A 16,836-nucleotide genomic window follows, 5' to 3' on the forward strand; every position below is an offset into this window, starting at 1 on the left:
GCCATTACTTAGGACGCTGACATGTGCAGCCACAGACTGGCACCTGCTGATTCACGCAGCCGAGGGGAGGAAGCCAGCTAACCGCCCCCTCCTTATCGGCAGTGCAGGGGGGGGGCAGGAGGAATCAGTGGGCTATCACAGGCAGACACACAGAGAGAACGAGTCCGGGGGGGGGTCTGGAATGCCAATTAATGCCGATATGTATCTCGCGCACCAACGGCGATCGCGTTCCCGTGGCACCCCCACCCCCACCAAGCGGCCGCTCGCTGGGGGAGTCTGCGGGGGTGGCAAGGAAGACAACAAGCGGTGACCCTGGGCAGGATGGGATCACACAGGGTTGCCTGGCGTCACTCCCGAGGAGCCCCCCGGGGGGGGGGGGTTGCTTGCGGTAGCACCTGCTGACCAGCGCAGGCTAACGGCAAGGCACCCTGGCGAGAGGGGGGGAGGGGGGGCAGTGCTGAGGAGCCCCCACTGTCCTGCCGTTTGCTTCTGCTGGTATGAGTGAGTGAGCAAGCGATGACTGTCGGCTTGGTAAACAGCGTTAACCCGTTAACGCCACTGAATCTTCAATGTGCTGCTCAAGAAGCAGCTTCTCTAAAGTCCTATGACTACCAAGGGTGTTTTGGGACTGGAACCAGTAACCCTCTGGTTAGTCCATGTCATTTAATGGCATTTATGTCGTTTTGTGGGCAATATGGCAGGGGGCAAGTAGAGGTCCTGATGGATACTGGTGGGTGACTGGTTTCTGCAAGGCGCTGCTGGGAGGCTGTTTCAGCTCCACTGATGCTTGTGATGTTTGTCTCCCTGACAGAAGGAAGAAGGAAAGGTTCAGGGCCAGCTGAACAGCTCGGACTCCAACCAGTACATCCGCGAGCTGAAGGAGCAGATAGCGGAGCTGAAGCAGGAGGTGAGGCCGGGGAGGGGTCGGGGGGGTGTGCATGTGTGTCTGGGAGGGGGGGGGGGGTGTGCATGTGTGACTCGGAGGGGGGGGTATGCTTGTTACTCGTTTGGTCTGAAAGGACAGGTAGGGTGTGCAAGATGCAGCGGTTTGAAATGCCTTTGACCATGATTCACTGCTGCTCATCGTCCCGGAGCGTACTACGCGCTGTACAATGGGGGTGTTATCATCCCGGAGCGTACTACGCGCTATTCAGTGTGGGTGTTACCTGCGAAAGACGCGTCTCAATCGTGCCTTGGAAGGAAAACGTCTCACCTTGTCATACTCTTGCCACATTGAAAGTTTTATTCAAAGTAAATTCACAACAAATCCAAAACAGCCAGGCTGGAAATACATGGATAGCATGATGGGTTCTGTTCTGGCAAACTGAGACTAATTGACAAGTCTGTGTTTCTTTTCTTTCCCCGACTTTCCCACTGAAGGTTGGCTTTCTCTGTAAACGCCTAAAAGCGTGCAAGCGGGCTTACTGACGGAGTCACCCATGGCACCTCGCTGGTGTCGCCATGGTAACATGAACTTGCCTGGCACCAGGCGACCTCCCCCCCCCCCCCCCAGGGTGACACCCTCCTCTGTTGCCTGTCTCTTAGTTCGCCTCTTATCAGCCACCCAATCTGTCTCTACTTCTCCAGCCCTTCTTGGAAACCAGTCACACGCTAGTGCTTGCACATTCATCTTCCTGAAGATAGGGAAGGTTTTTTTTTCCCCTTTTATGCTAAACAGACTTCAGAACGATCCTGACATTGACTCAGGAAGACCTGTCAGCCTATGAGGCTACCTTAAGCTTGAGCGTCACTTTAAAGATGACAAAACCTGTTTCACCCTTTCCATAACCCGAGAGATGACTTTCAGAGGGTGGGTGACCACAGTCCCGGATGATGCTCTGTGCCTCTTGGGTTTTGTGGTTGTAGCTGCGCTATTAGAGCATTAATGAATCGGTTAGTAACTGTAATTGATCCAGTCACAGTCATTCAGTGAAGTCAGATGTCATTGCGTTGATGTTGCTGTGGGTGATACTGATTTGAAGTTTCAGCACCAGGTCACCAGTCAGCTTGGGCGGAAGTTTCCGGAGCTTGCAGCTCAGATACGTGGTTGGTTGGTAGTACACTCAAGCGCACTTTAAATGTTTCATTTATCGAACTGCGGAGTGATATAGTTGATGTGTCTCTCACTATGAGTAGATGTGAAAACACAAGACGGACCTTCTCAGATTTCTCTTCTTGATTCCTGTCTGACGTCTGACTTACTTGAGGTTTTGGCGCCATTTTGGCCGCACCAAGCCAGTGAGTTTTACTATGAGTGTAACCGTACTGGTTTTACTATGAGCCTTGTGTTGTTACTGGGGAAGTGCAAATAGCTTCAACTGACCAGGTTTCTCCTCCAGGAAAATTGTTGTTTTCTCTTAAAATGCCCCAGTGTCTAAGCTTCGAAGGGCAGGTCAGTCTGGGCACACGAGCTTCTCAGCCTAACCCTAACCCTAATCCCAAGCCTAAACTTAACCCCATCAGCCGTGAAGTACCACTCAGAAACCAATCGATCCCCATCCACCTTTTCCATTCCTTTCTATTTCCCCTTAATTCGTATTATTCACATTTTGCTCATTATACTTCTGTTTCTGACAATTAGGCACATTTTATCTGTTGTTTTAATGCCCTAGGTGTGACATCAATGTTTGGTTGTCATGGTAACCGCAACAGCGAGCTAAGAGCAGCAGTAGGCGTTATGTTTGCATATGGGCACATATAGTGTGATGTTCATATCCTCTGGGTCTCGCTTAGCCTTAATTTTGCTGTTCATTTCGGTTCCTTCGCTTTGAAGAGTGTAATTGAGTAGCACAGAGTCATTTTATCAGACAGTCCCATATATAGCTCTGTATGCAGTGTGATATTTTGGGATATTTCACTGGGCACACGAAGAGGCCGGTCGTCTAATGGACGCCCAGTGCTCGCTCCTGAGCCAATCCGCTTCCTCTGGATTAGTGTTTCCCAAACCGGTTCTTGGGGACCCACAGACGGTCCACGCTTTTGCTGAGAGCCGGGAGGGAGCAAAAACGTGGAACTGTCTGCGGTTCCCAGAGGACCGGATCGGGAAACACTGCTTTGGATCGATGATTTACTGGGGAGGATGCAGTGAGATTTTAACCAGAAAAGAAAAAAAAAGCCCCTTGCGGCTAAATTGAAAAGTAGTAAATCATGCATTGTGCTGAGTGCTGTGGCCTATCTCCACCGAGCAGTCAGGCTGTTGCAGACGCTCAGGCTCGCTGGGCGTTGTGGGGGCCTCGCGTGGCCCGGGGGGTGGTCGGGGGGGCTTGCGAAAGCTGGATCTGATAGGCAGCACTTGTCGAACGGCGGGGGGGGGGGAACGTCCTTCTGCCGGTGCTGATTTAAGTGGTTACAGTGGCCCAAGGGGAACCCGTGAGGAGATTAGATAGCACTCCCCAAGACGCCTTGCGGTTACGCTGCCACCTTGACTCTCAGCCGCCCCACCCTGCAACCCACTACCTGTTTCTGAAGCCGGGAGCCTGGGTTTGACCTCCTGCAGGCCTGCTGGCTGCAGGGCCGCGGTGGGAGGAGCGGCAGCGTAGGCCTGCTGCTTTATCGCCCAAAAGAACAACATGGTCTTTGCAGGCCTGAGCAGGAGCATATCGATCCCTTCACACCTTCTCCTGTCTCGTCTCTTACGATCTCCGTCGAGGTGTGGTCCCCCCTCAGTGTACAGCACATTTCCTGTCACGGCTTTAGCACCTAAAGCTATGAGCTGCTTGCCCAGGTTTTCAGTAAAGTAGTGTACAGATTCAGGCTTCGCGTCTCTCTTTCCTCGGCAGCATACACAGCTAAGCGTTCCTGCAGTGCTCCGTGTTCCTGCAGTGCTCCGTGTTCCTGCAGTGCTCCGTGTTCCTGCAGTGCTCCGTGTTCCTGCAGTGCTCCGTGTACCGCACCAAGTCAAGAAGCACGGTGGCAGGCAGATGGAGCAGCTCACCCTGACGTTTCCGAGCAAGACCGTCATGGCGGTCACGGCCCCGGGGCCACGCGGTGGGGGGACCTGGTGCTTGGCTCGGTATGCCCCCTGGGCACAAATCTGCCCTCCGCCCTCTAACACCATGTAACACCCGCCATGTGCTCTTCCTTTTTGAATCCTCCCCGTTTTTCGCTTCGCTTCCTGCCCTGTCAACAACACCCTCGTTATGCTAAACATGCTCTCCCTTTTCTCCAGACTGTGGGATTAACCCATCGGTGAGACACCTTTGTGGAGGCAGTTAACATTCAGGGCACTTTGTGTTTTAGTGCCCCAGCCAACAACGGGCCCCGGACCCGTCCTGTCATCCTGTGTTGCAACGCTTGCCGTTTTTCCTGCCTGTGTGTAGCCGAGCTCATTGGGCCTGTGTTGGGGTAAAGGACCAAACGCACGTACCGAAAGAGCACAGAATCCGCAGAGCGGACCCGGTGTCCAGAGCGAAGAGTGAAATTGTTCCCTCATTCTTGCTGCGTTATGACAGTTGCCACATAGGAGATTTGCATGTTCGGTTATGAAACGATGCTCCGTGCTGCAGTGGAAGTGAAAGACACTCAATGTGGAGCTTCTGCAGAGACATAAATGGTACCTGATGGGTAAAAACAGCCTGCAAGGCAGAGCAGCATCCGTTTGAGCATCAGAAATAGACCCAAGGCCTGAGAGCCGAGGCTGATCAGTCAACGCGAGCTCTGTGCCGTGGGGCCGCCCAGGCCCAGCTGTTACCGAGCCCAATTTCAAGGTGTCACCAAAAAAAGGCAAACGCGATCGATTGGCTGCGGCTCCCACGCGCTGCTAATTTCAATCACGTCCCCTCTCAGGAGGCCCAGCACTGCATTGAGCAGACGCCGACTTTGTCTAATCTGAGACGATCGAGAGGTGAAGGTGCAGTGTCCGCAGTGTTTTTTTTTTTTTTTTTTTTCTTCTTTTTTCTTTCAGTCGTTTGGTTTCCTGTTCTGACTCAAAAAACCAGTGAGTTTGTTTGTCACGTTTACACTTGAACCCGTTCAGCTCTGATTGTCTTCGTTTTGCTGCTCTTAACTATCGTTGTTTACTTGCGTGGATTTGCCCCTTCAGAGAGAGTTTTTTTTTTTTCGTGGGGAGCTGCATAGCGAGGCAGAGACGGCATCAGCGCCGTGCCGCCGGGCCCGATAAACCATCAGCAGCTGACAGGGGCCGCGTGACTCGGGTTCACGCAGGCAGACTCGGAGATGTCAGGATACCGGTCACTGGTGTTGGCACAGACCCGCCTGCGTGATCCCCTGTGGTGCCGTGTGTCTCACTTTCACGCCTAGAATGACATCTATAAATCAGAAAGATGTTAAATGGAGACTTGGCGTATGCACAGCTCAACATGGTGCTCTTGTGAGTCCTACGCCCCATCTGAGCTACTGTGGTCTGAAATTCACCGTGAATTTCTGGTCGGAGTGAATGTGCTTCTGTAATTGTGCTTTTTGGTAAAGGTGCTTCCAGTGTATGTGCTGGGGGTTTAATGATGGAGTCTGTCACGAGCACCCAAATTGCTGTTCTCACTGCCCCCCCTCCCCCCCTTTGGCTTTCACGGTGAGGTAGACTACACCAGGTAAGCACTGGTCTTCATCCACACGTCAGCTCAGCCTGCATCATCCATGCCCTTTACATTCACACATGCTGCACCGTCCTCACTCTTTGCTGCTCTGCATTTTTGAGCACCACACAGCAGTGTGATCGATGCTGAGAGTCAAGCAGTTTGGTCGCCTCTCCCTGTCCCTTGCATGCATTCTGGAATGTTCTAGAGTGACAACCTGGTTTTATACCTTCTGACGAAACTTGAGCCGTTGTTGTCGATGTGATTAATTTATTTTCTTTTTTTTTTTGTGCTTTGCTTATTGAAATTTGCCGTCTGATGTGCTGTGGTTGCGATTCGAGCCTTGGCTGAACACGTCTAAGAAACCGGAACATTGCATGTCTACACACGTGTTCCTCATACCCCACTGTGCTAAAGATCAGAGTGTATTATTAGTCTTCCCGTCCTGATGGGGGCGCCCTGCACGCGTCACCTCATTCATCCCCCCTTTTCCCTCCTCCCCCCTGCAGATCCGATGCCTGAGGCGCCCGGGGGCATCGTCGAGCCGGCTCGATTTTGACAGCATCCACATCGTCAACCACTACATAGCCGACGACGAGTCGTACCACTCCTCGGACGACGATGCGGCCGCTGACCCGACATGCCTGCCCGTCTCCCGTGCGTTTGTGCCACGGCAGGATACCAAGCGCATTCTGCTGCACCCCAACCTGGCTGAGAGCGACAGCGATGGCGAGGAGGGTAGCCCGCACCTTTGCGTCCCCTCGGAAGCACCCAGTAGCCACAAGACAACCACTGTGTAACTGCCGACAAGGCAGTGCCGATGTCCCCCCGCCAACCGTGGGAAAGAAGGCAGGGAGGGAGGCGGTGCGAGATTCTGCTCGTCAGGGGCACCTCTTCGTGGATTTTTAATTTTTTTTTCACAATTACACTTCCTTCCATCTGGAGGCTGTACGTTTTCACGAGGTTTGAATTGCTTCTGCGTTTCTGACCAGGGAGAAAACCCTGAGACTCTGTTACAGCTGCTTTTACGTCGTATTCTGTCCCTCTCTGCCTTACTTTGCCAAAAACTGTTGTACCGTCACCATGAGTCATTGCCCATCGTAGAGCGCGACTAGAAGCCCATAGTCGGCCACCCCAACCCTCGCTGGGGGGGGGGGGGGGGGGAAGCAGCACGGCTGAGATGGGGTACAACATACAACCAGGTACAACATGGGGAGGCATTTTGTGCAATACTGGTTTTTATCAATCCTGTCCTTTGCTTCTTGACCAAGACAACTTTGTGTGTCGGAGATGAGAAATGTGTTAATTGAGCAATGATCAAACCAACAATCGGCAGACGAGCAGCGCGGATCAGGCCCTACAGGGGACTCGCCAGGCCCAGGCGGGAGTCTGCTGGCTTTCATGTGACCCCTTTTATGTGGCGCTGTGGACATGTCACAGGTGTGTTAATTAACCCCCCTCGCTCTGTCTGTACCGTGACTTGAAGATACAAGGCCTTTTTTTAAATATCTGCAGAGATTGTACAGATTAGCCTTGAGGGACGTTTCATTCCTTAAGCTATTCTTATGTGAACCGTTAGAGCTTTGGCGAGCAACGTTTTGTAAGCGTTTTATTTATGCATGATGATAGCGTGCTACGAGAGCATCGACACCGTGGTTTGTATGTGCGTGCGTGAGCGTGCATGCGTGCGTGTGTGTGTGTGTGTCTTTCTCTCTACCGGCTGCTCTGTGCCTATGGGTGATCGTAAAAATAAGGCTAGTTTGAATTCTTTCATTTCTCTCCAGTCATGATCCACGGTGTAACATTAATCAGTTGTAGCAGGTAGCTGAAGAGGATGTAATCAAGTTAGAACTGAAGCAATAGTGTTGCAAAATGATTGTCTGATTTTCCCTCCTTCCCCTTCCTCCCCCCATTCACAGTTGCACAACCCAGAAGCTCATGAAATCACCAGCCGATGTCAAAGTAAATGGCAGCGATGTGGGCCGTCAGGTCCCAGTTAGGGTGGCGAGAGGCAGCACACAGACACCGGCGCTGGGGGGGTACAGGCTCGGCGGGGCGGGGCAGCGAGGGAGGGGCACACTGATGCACTAAACACACAGCGCTCTCACCACCTCTTTTAATCCTGTACACTTGTAAATATGTTTTTTTTTATCTCGATTGCGAGATGCTCAGTTGAAACTAGGAAGAATTTTAAAGTTATTATGAATTATCAAAATGCATGTGTCACCCAAGGGTGGGCACAGGCAGGACCGGCAAGGTAGGCGAAGCACAGAGGGGGCACCCCCCAACCCCCCCCCCCCCGGAAGAGCGGGGCACAGAGGGGGCAGCCATTGTTTCCTCCATAATGCATTGTGCTCTCTGTAAATGTTGCTAAGCCCCCCCCCCCCCCCCCCCCGGGCAGATGATGTCCTTGCCCAACACAACTACAAGGCTCTTTAAAGTATTTTTAAAAATCCACCTACATTCTGGGGGGGTGTGTGTGGGGGGGGTTCTCTTCAGTTGTCGTCCATTTCTCCAGGATGTACCCTCCCCCCCAACCCCCCCACTTGAAACTTACACCTTCTCTTCTTGGTGCAAGCAGTGACGAAGGGGCAGTATTTTTTTCTTTTTTTGAGGGGGGTGGGGGGGGGAGGGTTGGTGAACAGCTGTCCCCATGATGTCCTGCTTCCAGACCCAATAACGGTCTTCACCAGATAGATGGTCCCAGCCCACGGCACAGGTGTCACCTAACCACGCAACACTAATAGTTGGTGTTGGGCAAAGTCCAGTGCGACCTTAAAATAAACACTATGTGTGATGTGTTTCAAATAAAATGTTATTTAATAAAATGATTTTTTTCCATTGACTCTCTTGTGTTTTTTGTCACTGGGACGGTAATTCGTGGTACGGACATTCAGCGCTATGTGGAGTTAACGCGACACTAAACGTAATTTTTACCCTTCAATACGCTGCTCTATAAAATTAATCCTAAATCTTAATTTAAACGAATATTTCGGAATTGCGTCCCACAAGAGTTTGAGGAAATCTGCTGAAAGCGTGTTAAGCTGAAAACATCCTGACTCTCACTAAGACGCCAGACGCTGGCTGTAGTTTCTCTCTCAAATAATGCGCCTTCAGAATATCCCTTCAACGTTTGTTCGATCCATGACTTCTCTATGTAAGCTGTTGGCACTATTATCTGGTGCGATGGATTTACATGGCCCAAATTCACTTTTTTTGTGACGGAATGGAAAAGCGCACAAAACATCAGCTTACGAAGTCCTACAATGCAGTCGTCCAACCACAGCTTGGGAGTAAATTGGTTTAATAGAAATTGGTGCCTTTTTTTACCAGTCCTCGTTAGATTTGGTATTGTCCGAAAATTACATTTACACGAAGGATCGTCACTTTTCCCAGTGTTTCAAGGGCCACCCAGTGCAAAGTAAGATTCGTGCGCATGAACAACATCCACCAAGGTGTGTTTATGAGGCTCCGCACAGAATCGCCAATAAAAGTTTTGTAAAATAAGAACCGTTTTAAAAAATCAGTATTCACACTTAGACGGTATTTTGCAACACATGTTAAGTCACTGCTAAGAATAAATCAGTAATGGCAATTTAATTTGGCGAACAGCATTTAAAAGTTACGACCGCACCTACACCCCTAAATATAAAACCGCCCCCGGTGAAAAGGAAATGAGAAAATATAACCAGATCGCCTCCTTTGGGTTATGATGCTTCTCTGTGGGAGTCCGTGTCTAAAAAAAAAAAGAAAATTGTTCCGGCGTGCGATCTAGAGTCACTGCTTAACGAAAACCAACTGTCTGGTTATGGTGCCACTGACGGCAGTGATAGGGCATTAATCAGAACCTTTATGAGAGAGCCCATGGAACTCTCCAGAAACGACGGTTCGATGCTGATTAGACATATTTGTTCAGAAATTGAAAATTCATGTCACGCACCTCGATGCGGAAAATTCCATTCTTATTTTGTTAATTATACCGTGACAACTAAGACATGAATCCACCGTTATCGTTTTTTCAGTGTGTTTGCATAGGCTTTTCTTGTCGACATAAAATTTTATTACCACAAGAACTTTTGCAGTTTTTTTGTTGTTAAACTAAGATGCTTTTCTATGCATTATATCGTAAATACGGAGCTGGTCAAGGTTTTCAGAAGCACAAAACTTAGCGTGCTGAAATTTCATCAATTTCACATTTGAATAGTAAATCTGTGCGCACTAGAAACGCGGAGTTTTGTTTTCTCTTTTTTTTCAGCGGAAGTCAAATCATTTTTACTATGCAAGTGTCCAATAATTAAAAATTGCTTGAAGCGACTATCCCATTCAGTTTCAGAATCTCATAAAATGGTTGCAAACCCCTTTTTCTTATGAAACGTATTGCAGAACCGTAACGTTCAGGAAGTTCTCTTGCTTTATTTAGGGGCTGAACTTGTGGAGCTTCTTATTCACTTGGGACAACTCAAGTCAAGTCTCGTAACTGCGCAGAGCTAAACCCTCAGCGCTGCTGATCTGTGTTGAAATCGCTTTCTTTAGGTAAGCCTGCGTATATTCAGAACCTTTTCGTGTTACCTTAAATCGTTGCGGCGATGTAAAAGAGTATTGTTTATTTAATCTCATTAAATATAAAAACGAAATAAATCAGATCTGACCGGTTGTCGGTAACCTAGTGGACTAAAAGCACCTTTATCTAACTCAACGAACACCAAGCTCGGTGTTGGATTTCTGTTTGTTTTAGAAGTGATTGATTTTGGGACGTAGGTGAGAAATTTCCTGTTCAAATAGTTGAATTTGAATAAGTTCTCAAGTTAAACACGCAGACAAATTTGCATTTCTTCATGACGGTCGATGGTCACGATGTGAGTAGTTCGTTTCACAGAGACGAGTTAGATCAAGCGATTATCGGCCGATTCCAGCATTCGCGCTTAAGTTTTTTTATGCACTCTGTTGTAGCAGGTGGAACAGCATGATATTTTTCCCATCCGTCCTATGCACTCTAATCCTCAGGTAACCTTGAATGCCGGAATGTGCGACCCTGTCTTGATTTTATTTAACAGGCAGCACTGGTTGTATGTACACTGATGGACTTTACGCTGATAAACTGCTTGTGGTGTAACGGAATAGTCCGTGGAAGCTTTTCCACAATATATATACGAAATATCTGATCCGTTATTTCATTTCATAAAGGTGGCTCGATGACAAGTATACTTTGAAATTTACTGACAATTTTTGTTTAAGCTGGTGCATATTCTCGTATAGGAATACAATAACCAGTGGGGTATAATTAGATTTTTTTTCTGGAAAAAAATGCTTTGCAATTCATCAAAGAAAAATTTAGATCCATTCGTGCTTCCTTTCGGTTGTCATTCAAGCCCTCTCCGAACACGGTTTGCCGTAATAATCCGCTGTCATCGACAGAGGGCGGATGTCCTCAAGGTCTTGAATATGAAATCTACCCTGATGTGAAAAAGAGGAACATAGGTTTCCTTGGGTTGTACTGGTATTTTGAATCTCACACTGAATAATAGACACTGAACTAGTACTATATCTTCAATCAGTGTAAAAGTCGTAAGTGTTAACTTTGACGAATCAATTAAAGCTTTTAAAGTTAGTTCAAATATATGTAACACAGTACATCTTATTGAACTTAAATTATTGTTGTGTCTTTGGTGGATGTATTTTCTGCAATAAAACACTAAATCACTTTTTGTAGCGTAAATTCTTGAATAACATTAGTGAATTTTGTACAATTATGCAGTGAGATGTCGGTCAGACATCTACCCGGAAAATAAAGTGTTAATTAAATGTAATTAAATGACCCTGTAAAATCGTTCCATGCTACTTTTCTATACAAAATATTTGTGAATCGCTGTTTGACATATTTCACTTAATTAAATACATTAAGTGATAACAAATTTCGGATATTAAGAATGATAATTTGTATATCACGTAAAATAATTTGAGAACATCAAAATAGTATATAAATTCATCCACCGTCCAAATGCTCATCCTGATCAAGATCGCAGTGTAATGTACAAACGCATTTTACAAATGTTTTAGAAGCACGTCTTTCTATGCCTAGTGAAGATTAATGGAAAAGAAAAATAAGCTGTCCATGACAAATATTTTGATTGCTTCTGCTTGACTCACGGTGACTAATGAATGTAAAGGACTTTAATAGCGGCAAAGAAAATGTTAAAACGGCAGACAGGACTGGAAAGCAATAGGGTCGGTATTCTCTTGCAGTCTGTCGTGCGATGTAAATGCAGTCAGTGTTGTGTATATAATTAGATTGGATATTATCAGCGCCCACTCCGTGTGAGAGACGGACAAGGTAGCTCTGTTTACACTTTCAGGACGCACGTAATTCAGGAAGAAACCCGAGACTATACGGAGGCTGCTTCGGCGCGTGGGCGCACAGGGTGTCTTCTGCTTAAATTAGTTTTCCTCAAAATGATGCACCTCTTTGTGGAAATTTACTAAATGCGCCCAGTAAGGCACAGGTAGCCGTGAGTGTACTCCATTTCAAGTTAACGGCTTCAGATTCCTGACAAAAGAAATAATTTAAATAGGCACGGAATTGTTTTGTAATGTTTTTTTTTTTTTTTTAAAAAAGGTATGCTTATCCTATAAGGTATACTGTAAAATACTAACTCAAATACACGCCTACTTGCCTGGAGAAACATAGTAAGTCTCTATTCCTATATAAAAGTAAACACTTTCGGCTTTTGTCGAAATTTAAATGTAAAAATCATAAGTACAACCCCAACATCTAATTCGCCGTACTTCAGTACATTCAGTCCATTCATTTTTTGCGTAAAATTAATTTGCTTTTGCACGTCGGAAATAGAGTACAGGCTGAACCCACAGTCTGGTCCCAAAGTCACATACAAGCAAATCGAACAAATCGGCTTCTAGCAGCACCGTGCGGTCTCTCCTTTGCATCTCCACTTCTATCTCCATTGTTGCCGTATTCGGTAACAAAGTGTTAAAGCAGTGTGTCACTTATCCTGATTGCCATCCGTTTAAATTCCCCCAGGTAATCCAGTCGGATCTGACAGGGCTGCTCGCATTTGTCCTCTGAGAGACCAATCACAAGCCCGGGAGAGCCTATGGGATTGTTGCCTCTTTTGGGCACCTGTCCGCATAACACCTGGTAAACGACAGGGCTTTTCTGCGCACGCCCGAGCCCCTGCCAGACAGGAGAAAAAAGACTTTACTGGCGCAGTCATCAACCAATGGTCTTTAAATATTTCCAAAGATAAGACGGAGCCGCTCGTTCCTGCGGACCAGCAGAACGGCAGAGTCGCAGGTCAGTTTGGCCACCAAAGGAGAGGATCAAAAATGCCCAGGTCATTCTTGGTGAAGAGCAAACGGGCTCACAGCTACCACCAGCCAAGGTCCCTGGAAGATGATTACAGCAGGCTAGACACGATTTTAGCTCACATATGTGCAGGTAAAGTTCAGTTTTTCAAAATTTGCTGACTAAATGTTGTTGTTGCGGTTGTGTGTTTTTTTTTATAAATGTTATATTTCCATATGAAAAGTAGTCTGTTTACTGTTTATGAGGCACTTATAAACTAGAAGAAAAGATCCACAAAAAATTCAACAAAATAAATGTACCTTTGAAAATTATTTAATATATACTCTGATTGGTTGGTATAAATTATATTAAATATTTTCAAATATTGAAGAATTTTGCCATGTAGTCTATATTAAACTCTGCATCTTAAATTTACTTGTATGAATTTAGTAATACTTCTTAATGAAACCACATCCGCTAGAGTCATTACAGAATTAATAGAATTGTTATGCCGCTTTGTTATAATTCCGGTCAAATTATTGTTTCGTATTCGCTTTGCACTATATTATTACATTATTCTTGGCACAGTAATCTTAATTTCCGATTACCTCTGTATTGAAGTGTAAATTTCATCCTTTTTATCTTTTGGCAATTAGAAAACAAGAGTTCGGTGGAGTCGGGATGCTGTTCCGACTCACTGGCTATCGATGCCCAGGGCAGAGTTTCCCCGCCATCTCACTTGGTGGAGACCGCTGACCTTTCCTCCAAGTCACCGCTCAGCTGCGAGGGCAGCATGTGCGGCCGGTCACCAGACTACGAGGACTACTGGAGACCGCCGTCCCCATCGGCGTCACCCGGTGCGTGCGAGTCGCTTGGTTAGTGCCGATTATAGGAGTTGAATCAAACCGACTGCCTGTGACAGATCACGTGACAGACATATGGTGTATGGTCCAGTCCATTTCGAGCTGTCAACGTCTTATTACGCCGTAAGGCAATTTACTATCACTTTGGTTTTATATTTTATCTACTTAGCACATTTATACGTAATTAAATATGACCGATTTATTTAGGCTATTATATAATACTTATTAATTCACCTTTATTTAAGTTAATATCTCCAACTTACTATATATGAAAGACGTCATTATATATCTGTTAAGCCTGTATATTTTTTGCAGACTCAATAATGTTTCGATATTATTTATGGCGAAATCTGACACAAGTTCTGTATTTTCGCAGCTGATTCAGAAAAGTCCTTCACAGTGGACGAACATACTGTGGACGAGAACCACCCGTTTGCAATCCCCTTCCGGCCCTGTGCTTGGAGTAATTACTCCGGGTCTGAGCTCAGGCATCTAGTCCAGCAAACGTACCCGCATCACCCAGTATCCCGGGATCGCAGTGCATCGCTGGGCCTCTACGATGACCGGAGTACCGATACCTCTCTGTTCACCGAGCGGGCTTCTGTTGCGGGACTGTACAATGATTACGGCTCGGCGACGAGTCTGTTCGAAAGGTCAAGCACGCCACGCCTATATGCAGATCACAACCTGCACAGTAAGGTACCAGACATCAAGGCCGAGTCTGACCTGCTCTGCAGCCGGCTTCTGCTGAACGGGGCGTACAAATGCATCAAGTGCAGTAAGGTGTGAATTATTCATTTTCCTGCGGTCTGAAAAGTAAAAATGTTTTAATGCACTTAAAAATATAAACCGTACGTCGTCTAATTACAAACGAAATGAAATCGATCTTCTTCCCACGCAGGTTTTCTCCACGCCGCACGGTCTGGAGGTTCATGTCCGAAGGTCTCACAGCGGGACCAGGCCTTTTGCCTGTGAGATGTGCGGGAAGACCTTCGGTCACGCGGTGAGCCTGGAGCAGCACAAAGCGGTGCATTCCCAGGTGAACGGGCGACTCTGCCGTGGAAAATACGAATACACATGTTGCTTCTGATAAATTATAAATGGTCTAGTACATTTAAGCAGACACCATTGTTTCGTCCAAAGGAGCAATGACACAACTGCGTCCATTGAATGTTACACTGAAACAAGTGCGATTAATATTTACTGGAAACATTTCACGGATAGTAACAATAGAATTTTTTCTTCTATGTTTCCATAGGAAAGGAGTTTCGACTGCAAAATTTGTGGTAAAAGTTTCAAAAGGTCATCCACTTTGTCCACACATCTGCTCATCCACTCTGACACCCGGCCTTACCCATGTCAGTATTGCGGAAAAAGATTCCACCAGAAGTCAGACATGAAGAAACACACTTTCATTCATACAGGTGAGACACACGAGGTACAAGCAGCCGTATTCCTGGACATGTTCATCGGGACCGGACGTGTATTTGACTTATGAAAAGCTACAAGACACTTAAACGCCGGACGTGTTTACGCCGTGAACACTGTCTGCTTATTATATATAGCATATGTGTAACCTGCGTCGGTGTTCTGAAAGCTTTGAATGAATCAATGTCAGACTATTTCTGATTTTTTTCGGCATAGTAGTGGTATTAAAGTCAACCTGATCTGTCAGTTGAACAATTAAGTTTTTTGATCCATCTGAAACGGTATATGAAAAATCGACTGGAGCAGTCACGTGTATTTATATAGTTTTATCTCTGGAAATCTCTATTAATCTCTGGAAATTAAAATGGCAAAATAATAAATCAGGAGTTTAATTCATATATTAAAAAGACTGTCATCAAACTTCCGTCCAATAAAGACACAATGTTGTGCTTAATCTTAGCCGATGTAATTTTTCTTTGTTTTTTTGCGTTTTTAGGCGAGAAGCCGCACAAGTGCCAGGTGTGTGGAAAAGCCTTCAGTCAGAGCTCCAACCTCATTACCCACAGCCGCAAGCACACCGGTTTCAAGCCTTTTGGATGTGACCTTTGTGGTAAAGGCTTTCAGCGCAAGGTGGATCTGAGAAGACACAAGGAGACCCAGCACGGACTGAAATGAAGGCGAACCTCACGTTTTAGTGATAGGAGAGGAACTACACCGAACACTAGTGCGAGTACTGCGAGCATAAAGAGGTCCATAAGCAAACGAGAGTAGTCGAATGTCAGAGCATCCACGATTCTGTCGTCCCTTGGATATATGACGGGGGAAATAACTATTGTTTAGAGCATCTCGGACGCAATCGGCATGGCAATCATTTTCAAACGGAATGATTCGAGGGTCAAAACAGATTGCAGCTGGTTTGTTCTTGGAGTATGTGCCCGAAACCCAAATGTTGTCAGATAAATAATCGGACGCTGTATATTATAAAACATTGCATATGCACACGGGTGAAAGAAAAATCACCGCTTTCTAAGTGATTGTCACTTTGTTTTCAAATAAACGCTACAGGTGCTGGCAAAACAGGCACTACAAAAATGATGTTTATGGAAAAATAATGTAAGACTACGAGGCGCGACGCGGTTGTAACTCTGAAACCCAACAGTCTCATGAATGTTACTGATTTATCTTATCAGATAGACGTTGGCAAAGATGTAATAAAAAATTGTCGTAACAGTTATCATAAACGTCATGCATTTCAGACAATTTGCACATTCTTAATCATTCCTTTAAGCTTTCATTAATTAGATAAAATAAAGCTGATTAATTAATTACTGCAACTGAATTTAAGATAATGCTATGCTGAGTGATGAGTGATTAATAATAAAAACGTTGCTGTAAATAAAGAATAACATTAATTGTTGTTAAGATATACTGCTGTCGTTCGTCCATAAATAAACCTTTTAAATAACTAATGTAAAACGTTTCTCGCTTGTCACGTAACATCACGCATCTTAATAATAACTTTAATATCGTTGTTTCCTTTTCAAATTTATGTTTTTCTGATGGACTACATGCGCTTATTATTTGTACATTTTAAAATCTGTTCACTGTATTCGGTAAATCTGAATTGCATCCGTAAATTAACAGAAACACAAGGATGATTTTTTTTTTAAAATTCCTATCGTTCTGTCACGGAGAAGGTGGTGGAGGGGGAGGG

At 46.0% G+C, this 16,836-nt stretch overlaps 2 protein-coding genes across 12 annotated transcripts in view; both read left to right on the forward strand.

Moving 5' to 3' along the window:
- The window catches only part of evi5a (ecotropic viral integration site 5a), a 38,648-nt gene extending 30,272 nt beyond the window's left edge, over positions 1 to 8,376 (forward strand). For 8 of the 9 annotated variants that reach the window (XM_023816636.2, XM_023816634.2, XM_072704253.1 and 5 more), the window contains 2 exons: positions 812 to 907; positions 6,041 to 8,376. In XM_023816636.2, the coding sequence (XP_023672404.1) occupies positions 812 to 907; positions 6,041 to 6,331 (387 nt within the window). In that variant the 3' untranslated portion in view covers positions 6,332 to 8,376. The remainder of the gene's footprint in view (positions 1 to 811; positions 908 to 6,040) is intronic. The other variant, XR_002838892.2, reaches the window with a different exon arrangement.
- Positions 8,377 to 9,918: 1,542 nt separating this feature from the next.
- On the forward strand, positions 9,919 to 16,587 carry gfi1aa (growth factor independent 1A transcription repressor a). 3 transcript variants are annotated; one of them, XM_023816656.2, is made up of 8 exons: positions 9,919 to 10,064; positions 12,568 to 12,684; positions 12,790 to 12,984; positions 13,488 to 13,706; positions 14,071 to 14,477; positions 14,596 to 14,733; positions 14,953 to 15,118; positions 15,619 to 16,587. In XM_023816656.2, exons 3-8 carry the CDS (start codon positions 12,873 to 12,875, stop codon positions 15,795 to 15,797), a joined length of 1,221 nt encoding a protein of 406 aa, XP_023672424.1. In that variant the 5' UTR covers positions 9,919 to 10,064; positions 12,568 to 12,684; positions 12,790 to 12,872; the 3' UTR covers positions 15,798 to 16,587. The 3 variants fall into 3 exon arrangements, with proteins under 3 accessions (XP_023672424.1, XP_023672426.1, XP_023672425.1); XM_023816658.2 differs by having other exon boundaries at positions 12,568 to 12,984; positions 13,488 to 13,688; XM_023816657.2 differs by lacking the exon at positions 12,568 to 12,684 and having other exon boundaries at positions 9,968 to 10,064.
- Positions 16,588 to 16,836: the final 249 nt, after the last annotated feature.

This window comes from Paramormyrops kingsleyae, chromosome 21, assembly GCF_048594095.1.
Source record: "Paramormyrops kingsleyae isolate MSU_618 chromosome 21, PKINGS_0.4, whole genome shotgun sequence".
NCBI lineage: Eukaryota > Metazoa > Chordata > Actinopteri > Osteoglossiformes > Mormyridae > Paramormyrops > Paramormyrops kingsleyae.